This window comes from Cajanus cajan, chromosome 3 (genome assembly GCF_000230855.2).
Source record: "Cajanus cajan strain Asha chromosome 3, NIPB_CcT2T_4, whole genome shotgun sequence".
Lineage (NCBI taxonomy): Eukaryota > Viridiplantae > Streptophyta > Magnoliopsida > Fabales > Fabaceae > Cajanus > Cajanus cajan.
The window spans coordinates 22,486,186-22,502,257 of record NC_138519.1 but is presented as its reverse complement, the minus strand read 5'-3'; the positions used below and the strand labels follow the sequence as shown (position 1 = coordinate 22,502,257).

At 29.4% G+C, this 16,072-nt stretch overlaps 1 protein-coding gene across 3 annotated transcripts in view; it reads left to right on the top strand.

The window, feature by feature from the left end:
- LOC109815153 (uncharacterized) overlaps positions 1 to 8,442 on the top strand; it is a 42,671-nt gene extending 34,229 nt beyond the window's left edge. For all 3 annotated transcript variants that reach the window (XM_083070671.1, XM_020379786.3, XM_083070670.1), the window contains one exon: positions 8,049 to 8,442. In XM_083070671.1, coding sequence (XP_082926797.1) covers positions 8,049 to 8,084 — 36 coding nt within the window. In that variant the 3' untranslated portion in view covers positions 8,085 to 8,442. The remainder of the gene's footprint in view (positions 1 to 8,048) is intronic.
- The last annotated feature ends 7,630 nt before the right edge of the window (positions 8,443 to 16,072 follow it).

Genomic DNA, 16,072 nt, shown 5'->3' with positions numbered 1-16,072 from the left:
CTTGCCTTCCTAGGCATGATTCCATCATCCCCTCCCTCTTGAAAAGGATTTGTCCTCAAATCTCGAGGATCCATATGATGAGAACCATCACCTACATGCACAATATACCATGTATGAGAGGTGAAATGTTCATGTGAAGCAAATAAATTGGAAATCCAAAGAGGAATCCTTATATCTAGTCTCACAAAGACAACTAACGTCTTAAAAGTAAATTCTCTAAAATTCGATATAGGATCCTCTACTAAGCATAACCTAGAATGAAATCCTAAAAATGTAATAACACTAAGACTAACACAATGGAAATAATGATTTCTACAAAGTAAAACATCTTGCCTAAAATACCCTAAATGGTAACCTAGGCATGCTCTAAAAAACAATACTAGAAGAAAACTTCCTAAATAATTTTGAATCATATTGTTTGGTGGATAAAAAGATAATGTCTTGTGAAATCCTGAAAACTCATATAAACTATTTTTATCTTGTAGGGAAGAAGGCAAATTAAGTTCAAATAAAGATGAACTTCCCATAAGATCAAAAATAGAATATGAGTTATGACAAGATGTATCTTTCAAACAATATATTCCAAAATTTTGGTGCTTTATTAGAACAACTAAGGTGGAAGGAGTCCTAAAGAGAGGGAGGCTATCCTTCTTGGGCACCTCCAAGAAAGTAGCACAAGAAGTAGAACTAAGTGTAGTCCACTCCTTCTTCACTACATCTTGAAGTTGAGATTCATTTTTCTTTAAAATATTTTGTTCTAGAATCTCTACTTCATGACTAGTGGTAGCATAAGGGTAAGAGTTAAGGTCTTGATGTATGAAGAGAGTATTTTGCAAATGGTTTATAGAACAACTCTCTTCACTCACAAGTCCTTTAGAGGAGATATTTTCTTTCTTACTCTTCCCTAAGAGAAATGCTTTTTTTCTTTCTTTTTCTCTTGTTTTTCTCAATTTTTCTTTTTTCTAAAAGTTTTTCTTCCTTTTGTTTAAGAATGTGAATTTCTTCCTCCAAAATTGCAAGTTGTACTTCTCTTTCAAGTTTTTCTTTTTCTCTTTTTAACACTTCTTGCTTTGTCCAAGGTGTTAGTGATTTAAGCCTTTGAGTAGGATGTGAAAAACTTTTTGGAGAGCTTGAATCACTACCACTTGAGGAATATTTTCTCATGATTAAACAAAAGAATTTTGTTTTTATATGCTATGCAAAAAGAAAATATTTTTGGACTTTTCTAGGAACAAAAAATAGCACTTGAAAGTCTAAGTGTACAATTGCACTATCAAGGGAGGTGAGCTACTAAGAGCCACTTAATAACCAAGTCTTTTCAAGTGGAAATCACTAAACTCCTTTGTCGTATTTTCAATTCCACAAATTTTCACAATTTTTTTTTTATGTTGTATGCTTTTCACAATTATTTTTGAAGCTATCTAAAATGTGACAAATAAACTCTACACAAGCTAGTCGAAATAAGGCAGCGAAGTAAACAATTTAAAGTTCAAACAACTTAAAGGAAGCAAGGATAAGCAACTAGTCGGTTTGCCCTAAGTGGAAGCTTGAAATATATGAAATTTCCAAGCCACTTCCACTAGGACTACACGTGAGTAGGTTACCAAGGGTTTAGATATACCTGAACAACTTCTTAATACTCCCTCCAAGCTTTACAAATTGGTTTAAAATACAAGAGAGATTGCAAAAATTTAAACTAGCCTAGAAAATAATAAATGGCGGCTTTAGTGACAAAATTAGTGACGGATTTGTTGTCCAATTTTCTAACACTTGTTTAAGTGTTCCAATCCGCCACTAACCCTTGAATCAAGTTGCTCCTGGACCCTGCACAATGAACACAACAAAATGGTTAATGTAGGCTGCTCACAAGGTTAAAGGATTGTCACTCTTGTGAATGTATTTTAGGAAAAGTTTGGCCACTAAATTAGGTCAAATTTTGAAGTCTTAATGTCCAAGTCTTTTCCTACTTTTTGTTGAGTCAATGTTTGATCCTTAAGCAAGGATTTGAGGTCACTTCCAGCACAGAATGTTTAGTCAATGAAAACAAGACAAGCAACAAAAGCACAATTTATAAAGCTTATACCAAAAAGTGAAGAGTAAAGTGTTTATGACAAGACTCAAAGATATCCAACAAAGAAAGCTGAAAAATAAGACTCCAATGAAAGCTAGCACTCAGTAAGGAAAGCTCCTAGATAGGCACTAGAGTATATTTACAAAACAACATAAAAAATTTGAAGGAATTTGAACGAGTACACACAAAATAGTAGTCCAAAGAATTTTGAGGAATCAAGTGAATTTTCTTGCTTTTGTTCTTCTCGGCTTTTGCTTCTATAATTGCTTTTTATTATTTTTTTTATTCTTTTCTTTTCCTGAATTCAAATTGATATTCCATAGAAGACACTTGCCTTTGTTTTTCAAAATTTTCACAATTCCAAAGTATTAAAACCAAGACTTCTAGATTGACAAATTTCAAGTGAAAATGAATGAACTAGTGCATTAGTTTTTAGGTTTTTGATTGGATTCTTTTGTTCACTTTTTTTTTTTTAACTATTTTGAAACATCATGCTCTGTATTTTTCTCTATTTTTCCAGCCACTACACTTTTAAACTTTGAATCCAAAAGAAAATAATGCACTAGAAGTAGAATGAATCACTTGAAATTTTAAGTAACAAAAATTGTTTCAAGAATTTTTTTATAGAAAGTGATTTGAAAACTTAAGTACACAATGGAAACCTAACTATAAGAAATTTCCTAGAACTAATAGCAAATTATGAACTCCATAAGGTAAAACAAAAAGCACATATAGGTAGGCACAAAGATTAAGCAAACCGAAAACAAAATATAGACAATCAACTCAAAAGAAAACTAGGTTAAACATGCTATTCAAGGAATTTGCAACATATAAGGACTAAACACAACTTACTAAGACAAAACAAGGATTCAAAACAAAAATCTATTGCAAATGTATGAAGTCCAATCATGGACACATGTAAGGAGATGAGAGACTCAAACAAATACAAAATAAACACAAGCAAATAGGTCCTAAACAAATTGATTGTGGAAGAAAATCAAATACAATCAACAATGGATCTATGGAACAAAAATTTAATTCAAATCAAATAGATCCAATAGAAAACTCAAACAAGACAATAAGAACACAAAGAACAACAAGACACACGGTTCAAACACAAGAAAACTTATCTCCTTGAAGAACCTTGCTCTTGATACCAAAAATGATGGAGAAGGTAGGAGAAGTGATTGAAGATCCTCTCCTTAACTTCACCTAAGCTCGGATCCACTTCAAGGAAACTTGTGACCGAAAACAAGAACTCTTGGAAGGAAGAAATTCTTCGAATGAAAAGGTCTAAGCCAAGGATGGAAGCATCCAAGCTTAAGCAATCAAGAGATTGCTCACTTCAAAAGGTAGGAACTAGGTTAGTTCTAGGGTTTTAGAAGGCACTCTCTCTTTCTCTCTAATTCGGTGACTCTTGAGGAATTTGCTGAAGAATGATTCAAAAAATTCAATATATTCAAAAGTGTGTACAATGAGTGAAGGATTCACTTAAGTAGCCACGGATTTGAGTAGCATTGGAGCCTAAACAAGGCTACACAAAATTGGCGCCTAAAGTTTGAATTCAAATTTAGGTGCACATGTGTAAGTCCGTGAGTTTAGGTGTTCCATGCATTTAGGTTTAATTTAGATAGCATTTAGGGTTGTATTTGAGTGAGCACATGTTCAGCTACTAGTGGTGAGGAACATGTGACTCAAATGCAACTTAAATGACTTCCAAATTAACCCTAATTTAACCTAATTCGTCCACTTAAGTTTTCCTTGTATTTTCCTATTCTAATGGCCTAAATACAATGGCCAAACAAATACAATGGAAAGGAAAAATTACAAGAATGAAAATGAGTCCAATATTGGGTACCAAAAGCCCAAAGGCCCACGAAGCCCAAAAACTAGGCCCAATAAGCCTATAGCCTAAAATGCTATCAAAAATGGTCAAAATACAAGACCCAAAATATATGAAACCTACACTAATATGATATATAAAAGACATAAAGAAAATAGCTAACATAAGATATGGCCCATGAGACACTCAACTTGGGCCTTCCAAGCCCATCGGGCCCATTGGGCCTTGACTGGCCCAACCTTGTCTAACCCATTTCTCTTGGATCTTTTAGATTGTCACCTCTTGCCTTCCTAGGCATGATTCCATCAGATCACCTCACTACCCTTACCACTCATATGTATCCATAAGTGCGACTATCTCACTCTCCCTTACCTTAAGTGGTAATCTCATAGTACTATGTGTTATCCTATAGTCTAAGTCGCTACTCCACACTCTCTTTAATGGCCACCTCTAGGTTCTCTTTTGTAGGTGATCTTGGGGTTTCAAAAGGGCGATTTCAAAAGGGAGAATAATGCAAACCTAGCACTTATTTTATTTTTAATAGTCTTCAAACTAAGCCTAGAGTCCAACCCAAACTCTTCTTCCTCTCTATACCCATCATTATTATTTTATTTAAATAAAAAATTATTTATATTATAAGATTAATTAATTAATTCATTAGCTAACTAAGCTTATATAATTTTTATCAAAAGAAATTTATTTTATTTTATTTTAGAAATTTTGGGATGTTACAAATAGCGCAATTATTCAACTTTTTCATTATTGATATTTGGCCACTAAAATACGCATACAAAGCTTGAATAGGGAAGCTTCATGATTCTCAAAAGATGATTGGCCAATAAGGAGTTCCAAATCTTGAATGATGGAAAACCAATATGATAATTGGTTGTTTTGAAACATTCATTTAAAGCAAATCAAAGCATCACCCTTCATGTAAAAGGTAGCAATAAGCAATTGCCCTATTCCTAGGGAATTTGGTAGAAAGTAAAGAAATTGTCTGCTTAGAAAAGCCAATCTAATGGGTCAAATCCATCAAATGTATTAAGTTGAAGTTTGGGATAATGAATTTGGGGATTTGGAGGGGTAGGTGGGGGTGGGAGGTAAGTTTTGAAAGGTAAGGGATTGAAGTGGTTTTGATCAAGTTACGAGTAAGGCCATATGGAAATCTATTCGAGGTGGAGGGGGTCGACTTAAGGGTGTTAGTGGTGAAAAGGGAAGTTGCAATGGTATTTGGGAAGTGGGGGAACCAGGAGAATGCTTTGATCTAGGACAAGTGGTTCATTTGTTAAAAATGGTAAGTTGGTCAAGTACCCCTTTCATGGTAGATTGGCAGGTTTTATGATGCTCATCTTGGATGGATTCATGATTGTCAAGGTGTGTTTGGATGCACTGGAATTTATGGATGAAAGGTTTGATCGTCTCTTCTATGTGGGAGGAGGGAGTAGCTTTCGGAGACATTAGGGTAAGCTTATGAAAGCACCAAAATGTTAGGCTAAGATATAAGTTAGACTAAACTAAAAGGCAAAACTAAAATATTTCTTTTCATATATAACATGGAGAATTATAATTCCCTTATAAGGGTGAACAAACATAACAACAAAAGAAATTCAACCCTTCTCGTGGGTTTATGAACAATAAAATAACTAATAGTCATATGCTCTAATATAAGTAATAATATTTTAACAACTTGGTTTGCTCTATTATACACTTAGGCCTCACATAGAGCTGGTATCATCATGAATATCAAATTTCACATGATTTCAAAATTATTTAGTAGTTTATCACATTACTTTATTTTAACATATAATATGATATTTAAAATATGTGTGAATATCTATTTTTGAATAACATATCTAGAAATATTCAAATCATATAAATTTGATATACAAGATATTGAGTATGATATCACATAATTTAACAATTGGATCTATTAAATTTTCATCATACAAAACATAATCAAAGGTATAAAATTTGGTGTAAGTTTTTAGACTTGTACCTGCTATCAACAGATCCTGATTCTCTTTATATGTGTGTGTATATGTGTTTATATCATGATTCTAAATTTCAATTGTAGTTGTGATCATTGCGATGCAGATTGTAATTGTTGTGATGTGAAATTATTATATATTTGCATCAAACAGAAATGTAATTCTATAATAATAAAAGCAGTATGAAACCTTCGTATTCTTCTTCTTTATTACAATTTTTCACTCTACACTCCTTTTTCTCTTTCGTAAGAAACATCACGCAACTTCCTAACACTTTAACCAATCATAATTAGTTGTCTTCCTCCCTCTCCTAATATCCCACACATGATCACTATTATTAGAGTAGAAGATTAAAGCTTAAATAACAACATTAATAATTTTACTTAGCCAATAGATAATTCACTAAGCGAAATTCCAAATATGATGAGGTGTTTTGGAGAACATTCATTTGGCAAGGAGGAGATTCAGTAAGTGAATTTAAACGTCTATCTAAAAATTTGCTTGGTAAAGCAAAACCGGAGAGAACCTCACTTTTTAAATCATGGACTTTTAGCTAAGTGAGAGGTTGCTTCATTTAGTAAAAGAGATATGAAAAATAAGATATATGTACGACATATATTTAGAAGTGTATAAAAATTCATAAGTCATAATACATAACAAATATATGATATAAGGTATATTATATAAACTTCTTTTTATAAGTACCGAAGAAAATAGAAAAGAAAAATAAAAATTAATTTTTTCATAAATAAAAATTATTTTATACGCAAATTTAAAAAATAGAGAAGTTCTAATAACTTCTATAATTTAGTTATTTTATCCATGAACTAGTTTTATCTTTTGAGAAAACTTACTTTATTTTTCTTCATATTTTCTTTTCTTACAAGTGTTTATGGAGATGTTTATGGAAACAACTACTTAATTATCTAAATTCAAATATGAAGCATTAGTAAGAATAAAACAAAAATATGAATTTAAACGTCTATCTAAAAATTTGCTTGGTGAGACCGAATTGGAGAGAACCTCACTTTTTAAATCATGGACTTTTAGCTAAGTGAAAGGTTGCTTCATTTAATAAAAGAGATATGAAAAATAAGATATATGTACGATTATATATTTGGATGTGTTTAAAAATTCATAAGTCACAAGACATAACAAATATATGATTTAAGGTGTGTTATATAAATTTCTTTTTATAAACACTTATAAAAGAAGAAAATAGAAAAGAAAAATAAAAACAATTTTTTCATAAGTAAAAATTAGTTTTATACGCAAGTTTAAAAAAATAGAGAAGTTATAATAACTTCTGTAATTTAATTATTTTATGGATGAACTAGTTTTATCTTTTGAGAAAACTTATTTTATTTTCTTCATATTTTCTTCTTTTACAAGTGTTTATGAAGATGTTTATGGAAACAACTACTTAGTTATCTAAATTCAAATCTGAAACATTAGTAAGAATAAAACAAAAATTTGTCATAATAATCACATTCTATTGTTTATAGATAGGAATAATATCAATCTTATTTTCCAAAGTGGTGAGATATAATGAATTTTTAAGTATAAGTTTGATTTTATTGATCAAAAGGAGATATTAGACATTTTCTTGTGGAAGAATTTATAAATAGGGTATAATCTTTTATTGGGAAAATATGATTCAACTAACTTATGAAGGTGAGTCAAGATCATAATATTTAGCGTAATGTATTAAACTTTTGAGTTGCATCATGCTTGAAGTTCCTGATGCTTCTTGTGCTCTTAACCATTTGGGTTCTTCAAGTATATATACTAAGGAAGAATCGAAATGTGGTACATGAATTATTAACAAATTAATGCTGGTCAAATTATTACATTTTTGTTTGTGAGATATAGTAATTTTTTTTTACATTAATTGGGTGAATATTATAAGGCTAGTGTTCTTCCGTAAACTTGTTGATCAAGTCAAACTATGCATTATTAAGCAATTTTATAAAAGAATCATTTTATTTTTGTAGAAATATGTTTACTGGTAATCGTCGAAATGGATTTTTTGCTGGTGTGATTTTTGAGATAATCATGAGACCTTGTGTATATAACATGTGTTATAGTATGCTACATTTACTGGCTCAATTTATAATTAAATTCAGAATTTTTATAATTTGTCTAGGCTGAGTCCAAGTGTTCTACTCCAACATTGCAGTGAGAGGAGATTGACGACAGAGTTGGTGATGTTAAACAAAGTGGCTTACTTTTACTATGTTTGTTTGTGTTAAAAAGAACAAAAATAATTAAGTGTGTCGGTCTACCCAGTTGATGATGAAATACATTGTTCTATTCTATATATTATGCAAAGAGTGTAATTATAATGATAAATGGTCATGAAAAACAAAGATAATGAAGTGTGTGTTTGTTTTGTAATTGGCAAACTTTCTTATGCACATTCAAATCGTCTTGTGTCTTTGAATTTAATTGGCATACACATGATGCAGTGATAAATTGTACCATTAAGTATTGACTGGATTGTTTGTGTGTTGTAAGTTATATGACTTATTTCTGTTCTATTCTTTTACCCTCAATTTTAGTTATATTTCAATTTTAAACATAAATTGAATAATTTATGCATCTCATATACATGATAAATTGAACAATTTATGCATCTCATATGATTAAAATATAGGAAGTGTTTCACAATAAAAAAGTTTGTTTATATTTAAGAATTACGATCAATGAGAATTAATCTTACAAATCATAATATTTGAAAAGGTAAAATTTATTTAGTTGCTTATAAAATTTCTTAGAAATATTTATATAAATTTTTGCAAGAATTAAAAATCTTCACGTATAATTATAATAATACTTTTTTAGGCATATAAATGTTATTTTAAAAAGATTTTTTTTATTAAAATAACCTTATTACTCGTTAAATATATTTATTTATTCAAATCTTAATTAAAAATATGACATTCAACTTTCTTTTATAATCTAATCTACTTTAACGGTAATAAAAAACTAATTACATACATAAAAAATTATATATATATATATATATATATATATATATAATAATATTTATATTTGATAAAATTTAAATTATTTTAAAAAAATTGATAACTTATAATTAAAATTATTTAAATAAAAATTTCAATAAAAGAAATAAATAAAGAAAATTATAACTTGATAATATGGATAAATTGTGTTATTTCATTTCATTCAAATGAATAAAAAATGTTAATAAATATCAATAAATTAGAAAAAAAAAATACAAACTCAACTATGGTTAAAATATATTTTTAATCTCTATAATTTTATTTAATTTATCTTTTAATCTTTATATTGTAAAATGGATATTTTTTTGTCAATATGTTTATCTTTATTAATTCTTTTTAGTCTCTATAGTTTAATATATATTTTTTAGTTTCTATACTTATCTTTTTAAATTCTTTTTAGTTCATGTCATTATTTTTTTTTTTTAATGTCATCTCTTTTTGTGTTAACATGATAAAGGCCTTCACTTTTGTGAGGGTAAAAAAAAGGTGCCCTAATTAAAAGAATCACAAAAAAAAAGTAAAAAAAAAAAAAAGACACAAAGTATCAAGGGACCTAATTTAAAATAAATCTAGCAAAGTAAATTCAATATCAAAAACACAAAGTTGAGTACTTTTGCTATATAAACACAAAAAAGACAATGTTACAATAAATTAATGACAAGAACTAAAAGGATTAAAAAATTATAAGTATATGGACTAAAACAACTATTTTAAATTATAGGAACTAAAATGTAAAGTAAGTTAAATTATTAGGACTGAAAAAATATTTTCACCTAATGTCATTAAACTTCACAAGGTCAAAAAATAATGACACATAAGATATAGAGTGAATGGGGGGAGAGAGAGAGAAAGAAAGAAAGAAAAAAAGGAAAAAAGAGGGAGAGAAGGGGAGAAAAGAATATTGTGGAGGAACAATGGAAATTGAATATTTCGGAATAAAGATGAACCTCCACTATATATTTTTGTTTTAAAAAATCATATTGTGGCTTTTTATATTATTAAATATTTCTTCTAAGTTTGGATAGTTAGATTCTCAATCCCCATGAAAATGAATTTGTAAGAATTGGGATAAAATTGCTTCCTAAAAAATATCTCCTTTGAACTTGTGGAATAAAATATGCACAAAATTTTGATGATGTCAAATCATTGTAAAAAATAAAAGGTCAAGATAAAACAAGTTGATCAAGAAGCAAGATTTCAAGAAATAACTAGATAAGTCTTGACTACTTAGCTCAATATGTAAAATGAATTTTTAGAAATTGCAAATTTCACTTGACCATTATAATAAGGATTTCAAATCATAAATTTTTCAAAAGCAAATTGTTATATCTATTTGGTAATCGATTACCACTCTAAGTAACCGATTACTAGAAGAAGAAAACTTCTAAGTTCAAAATTCAAATGTTGAAAGGTGTTCTGGTAATCGATTACCAATCCTTGTAATCGATTACCAGAAGAGGGAACTTCAAAAATTTGAATTTAAAAAATACAACGTTTCAAATTTTTTGAACTTAAAAACCATTGTAATTGATTACCAAGCCTTGTAATTGATTACTAGAGAAAATTTTCTAAAAAATTATAAAGAGTTACAACTCTTCATGAAAAAACATAACCTAAGAAACAATTGTCTATAAATACTTATAATTTTTCAGAAGAATGTTTCGAACTCTACAAACTCTATTGTGAAAAACATATTTACAAAACTTCTTGGCCATGTTAAATTTCATAATTATCTAAAGAGTTCATTAAGATCATAAAAGTGTAATATCTACTCTTCAAAGAGAATCATTCTATAATACCCACTTGATTATTTGATCTATAAAGGATAAAGGGTTTTTCTCCTTGTTAGTTTTTGAATCTCAACACAAGGAAAGGGAGTTCCAAGGTGTTGGAGGATTCAAGTCTTGTAAAAGTTACAAGAATAGTGGAAATCTCAAGTTGGAGACTTGAGGACTGGACGTAGGCAGGATTGGCCGAACCAGTATAAAACGAGTTTGTAATTCTTCTTTCCCTACACTTTTTAATTACTTGTTATTTAATTGTGATTGAGTAAATTTTTTTATCATTACATACATTTTGCTTTAGAAAATAAATCTTTAGAAGGCATCTTTAAAAATTCATAAAAGTTAAAAAATTGGATAACTCAATTCACCCCCCCCCCCCTCTTAAGTTATACGAGGCTAAGTGACTAATAAGTGGTATCAAGAGCAAGTTTCTTATATAAGGCTTAAAAGGTTCAAGATAATTGAAATGGCCTCATCAAATTTTTTATTTCCCGAAGGAAACTCTATTAATAGACCTCCTATATTCATTGGTGAAGGGTATCATTATTGAAAATCTAGAATGCAAATTTTTATAGAACCCATAGACTTAAACATATGGGATTCTTTTGAAAATGGTCCTTTTCATTCCCACTATTGTAGTAGGAAATGAAATTAAAAATTTACCCAAAGATCAATGGAGCGATGATGACAAAAGAAAAGTCCAATACAATTTGAAAGCCAAAAATATAATTACTTATGCATTAGGCATAAATGAATATTTTAGAATTTCAAATTGTACAAGTGCAAAAAAAATATGGGATACATTAAAAGTAACACTTGAAGGCACTAATGATGTTAAAAGATCTAGAAGAAACACTCTCACTCATGAATATGAATTATTTAGAATGAATCAAAATGAAAGCATACAAGACATGCAAAAGAGATTTACACATACAATTAATCATCTTGCATTTCTACGAAAAGTGTTTCCAAACGAAGATCTTATTAACAAAGTTTTGAGATGTTTGAGTTGGGAATGGCAACCGAAAGTGACTACAATTGTTGAATCAAAAGATCTAACAACCATGTCTCTTGCCTCACTATTCAGAAAACTTCAAGAGTATGAAATGGAATTGATGAGACTAAGTTAAAATGGAGACAGTGACAAAAAGAAGAAAAATATAGCACTTAAAGCATCTTCATCTTCTCATGAAGAAAATGAAAAAGATGACAACATTGAGGAAGATGATGATGAATATTTCAATCTCTTTGTAAAAAGATTCAATAAATTCCTAAGGAATAAAGGAAATAAAAGAAAATTCAACTTCAACATAAAGAAGAAAGAAGAAGAATCTTCTTCAGCCCCAAAATGCTATGAGTGAAATCAATCGGGACATTTGAGATTAGAATGTCCAATCTATAAAAGAAAAATGGAAAAATCCAAAAAGAAAAGCTTCAAAGAAAAGCAAGGGAAGAAAGCTTATATCACTTGGGAAGAAAATGACATGGATTCTACAAGTGACTCTAAAAATGAAGTTGTAAATTTGGGACTCATGGCAAAAGATTACAAAAGAGAAGAAGAGGTGACATCTTTTAACAATGATATCTCAATTTCATTTGATGAACTTCAAGATGCATTCAATGATTTGCATAAAGAATCCTTTAAACTTGCAAAATTAGTATCATCATATAAGAAAACAATTTCAAAATTGGAAGAAGAGATTTTGAAATTAAATAATGAGTTAGATGATCTTAAAACCGAAATTAGGATAATAAATTCTAAAGAAGAAAATAAAGAGATTAAAAATAAGTTAGAAACAAATAAAATAAATCTTCTATGTTCAACATGCAATAGATTTAAAGAGGAAATTAGTAACCTAAGAAACACTCTTGCAAAATTTACTAGTGGAAGAAATAATTTAGATATAATATTAGGAAAATAAAAATGTGTATTTGATAAGGAAGGATTAGGATATAATTCTCAAAAACAATAAAAGAAATACAAAAATTTCTTTATTCCCACACAAGCTACTAGTTTTTCATTCACAACATGTTTTTATTGTGGTAAGAAATGTCATAATTCATCAACATGTTATATTAGAAAGAATTTTAGCAATCTCAAGAATATGGTTTGGATTCCTAAAGGTTCTTCTGTTAATACTAACATTAAGGACCCAAAGAAAACTTGGGTACCTAAATCAACCCTTTCTTGGTCTTGAAGGATTCCAAAAATCAAACTTGGTATATTGATAGTGAATGTTCCAAGAACATGATAGGAAATGCTTCAAAATTCATTGACCTCACTCTTAAGAGAAGTGGACATGTAACCTATGGAGACAACAACCAAGGAAAAATACTTAGCATTGGAAAAATTGGTACAAATTTCTCAACCTTCATAGAAAATGTCTTACTTGTGAATGGTCTTAAACATAGTTTATTAAGTGTTAGCCAACTTTGTGATAAAGGTTTTTCTGTATCATTTGACTCACAAAAATGTCTAATTGAACACAAAAATAATAAAAATGTTAAGATAGTTGGATTTAGAGTTAACAATGTATATAAAATAAAAATAGAAAATAATCCTAATCATTCTCAATGCCTCATGAGTAAAAATGATGAATCATGACTTGGCATAAAAGAATTTCTTACATAAACATGGAACACCTAAATAAATTAATCTCAAAAGATTTAGTAATAGGTTTACCAAAAATTAAATTTAAGAAAAATAAACTATGTGATTCATGCCAAAAGGGAAAACAAGTTAAAGTCTCTTTCAAACCAAAGAATATAATTACAACTTCTAAACCCTTAGAACTCTTACATAGGGACTTATTTGGACCTTCTAGAACTATGAGCTTTGGTGGAAGTTACTATGGTCTTGTCTTAGTGGATGATTTCTCTAAATACACTTGGACTTTATTTCTTGCTCATAAAAGTGATACATTTGGTGTCTTTAGAAAATTTGCTAAACAAATTTAAAATAAGAAAAATCTTAAGATTGTCACTATTAGAAGTGATCATGGAAAAGAGTTTGAAATAAAGATTTTGATTTATTTTGTGAAGAAAATGGAATTGAACATAATTTTTTCTGTCCCTAGAACTCCTCAACAAAATGGAGTAGTAGAAAGAAAGAATAGATCATTAGAAGAATTATCAAGAACAATGCTAAATGATTCAAAACTCCCTAAATACTTTTGGTTAGAAGTTGTTAACACTGCATGCTATACTATGAATAAACCTTTAATTAGACCTATTCTTAAGAAAACTCCTTATGAGTTATTCAATGGAACAAAATCTAACATTTCACATCTTCATATTTTTGGATGCAAATACTTTGTACTTAATAATGGAAAAGATAACTTAGGAAAATTTGATGTTAAATCTAATGAGGGGATATTTCTTGGATACTCCCTAAATAGCAAATCATATAGAATATACAAAAAAGAACCATGACTATTGCGAAATCAACACATGTTGTATTTGATGAAACTAACCTTGTTTGTCCAAGAAAAGATATTATTGATGAAATTGTAGAAAGCTTTGAAGATACTCATATTAATGAGCAAACTCAAAAAGACAAGAAAGATAAATAAAATGAGGAGTCAATAATCCAAGAAGATCATACAAACATGAATCCTCAAAGAGAGTGGAGAATCTCAAGAAATATCCTTTTGAAAATATCATTGGAGATATATCAAAAGGGGTAAGTACTAGAAACTCTCTAAAAGAAGCATGCAATAACATGTCTTTTGTTTCTGAAATAGAAGTTAAAAATATTGATGAAGCTTTAAATGATGAACATTGGATTAATATTATGCAAGAAGAATTAAATCAATTTGAAAGAAATCAAGTATGAGAATTGGTTAATAGACCTATTAATCATCAAATTATAGGAACAAAATAGATTTTTAGAAACAAACTTGATGAACATGGTATAATCATAAGAAACATAAGAAACAAAGCTAGATTAGTTGCTAAAGGATAGAATCAAGAAGAAGGTATAGATTATGAAGAAACATATGCACCTGTAGCAAGATTAAAAGCCATTAGAATGTTACTTGCCTATGCATCAATAATGGACTTCAAACTACACCAAATGGATGTTAAAAGTGCTTTCCTAAATGGCTTTATTCAAGAAAAAGTTTATGTAGAACAATCCCCTGGTTTTGAAAACTCAGAATTTCCAAACCATGTCTTTAAGTTGAAAAAGACTTTATATGGATTAAAACAAGCTCCTAGGGCATGGTATGAAAGAGATTGTTAGTGTAGTTTCTTTAATGAGATGAACATTGTATTTGAAGGTGATTGATATATGTAATAAAGCCAATATTTTGTATCCTTGAATTGTTTGTCTGTGTTCAATAATGGTTTTTATGGGGTTTTTTATGGAGTGGGCTAATAAGGTATTCTCAATAGCCCTGTACGACTTTATGCCTCAGCAAAATAATGTGTTGAAATCTACAATACATGCAAAAAAGGGATTTGAAGCATCAACTCTCATAGTTTCTTTGTCATAGCCTTGGAAGTAGTTGAATTTTGCATCTTCTTTATTCCAACTCTACTCTGATGCAAGCACAATTCTGACTCCAGAAAATTGATATTTGAAATTGTTCTACTACACATCACTTATAGGTTAGAATTGAAATCTTTTTCATGGTTCTACTGCAAGAACAACCAGCATGATGATGATTTTGGAATAAAGAAAACCAAGAGAGTTATTGCCCCCCCAATATTTTAAGACTCCCAGTTCAGCTGTTATTGTTGCATTTCAGAAAAAGGAATGCTTATTCTGATTCAGTACCTTTGGCAAATTTGTAATCCCCTTTATTGGATGCTACTATAGCCATATTTGAGGCTATCAGACACAATTAACATGTTAGAGACTTAAGTGGCCAAATATCCAAGAGGGATTATATTCATGGTTATGGTAATGCACCATATTTTGGTGCTGCTTCTACTGAATCAGCTTTTCGTGTTGCACTAGTTTTAGGGGGCTATAAGTCACAGAAGTTGTTAGTTTTTTTTGAGTAAATATAAATTTCAAATCTCTTTATGTATACAATTTAGCCTTTGCAATAATGAAATTTATCAGTTACCAAGATACACATTTCTTATGCTATGATGTATGAACAGGAATGGCTGCATGATTTGGGTGGCAACAATATATGGCCTTCGTAAACTTGAGTAGCTATTATCTTATTAGATTACCCCTAAATCATAAATTTACTGTCCATAATAGGTCTATTAAAGTAATGTTTTGATTTGAATTGTTTTGGTGCTTTTAGTTTAGCTATCTTGGCCCATTATGTGCACTTGTTTCAGACTTGCTGCTTTGTTCTCCAGAGTTAGGTCTCAAAGAAATTTATAACTGGATGGTAATG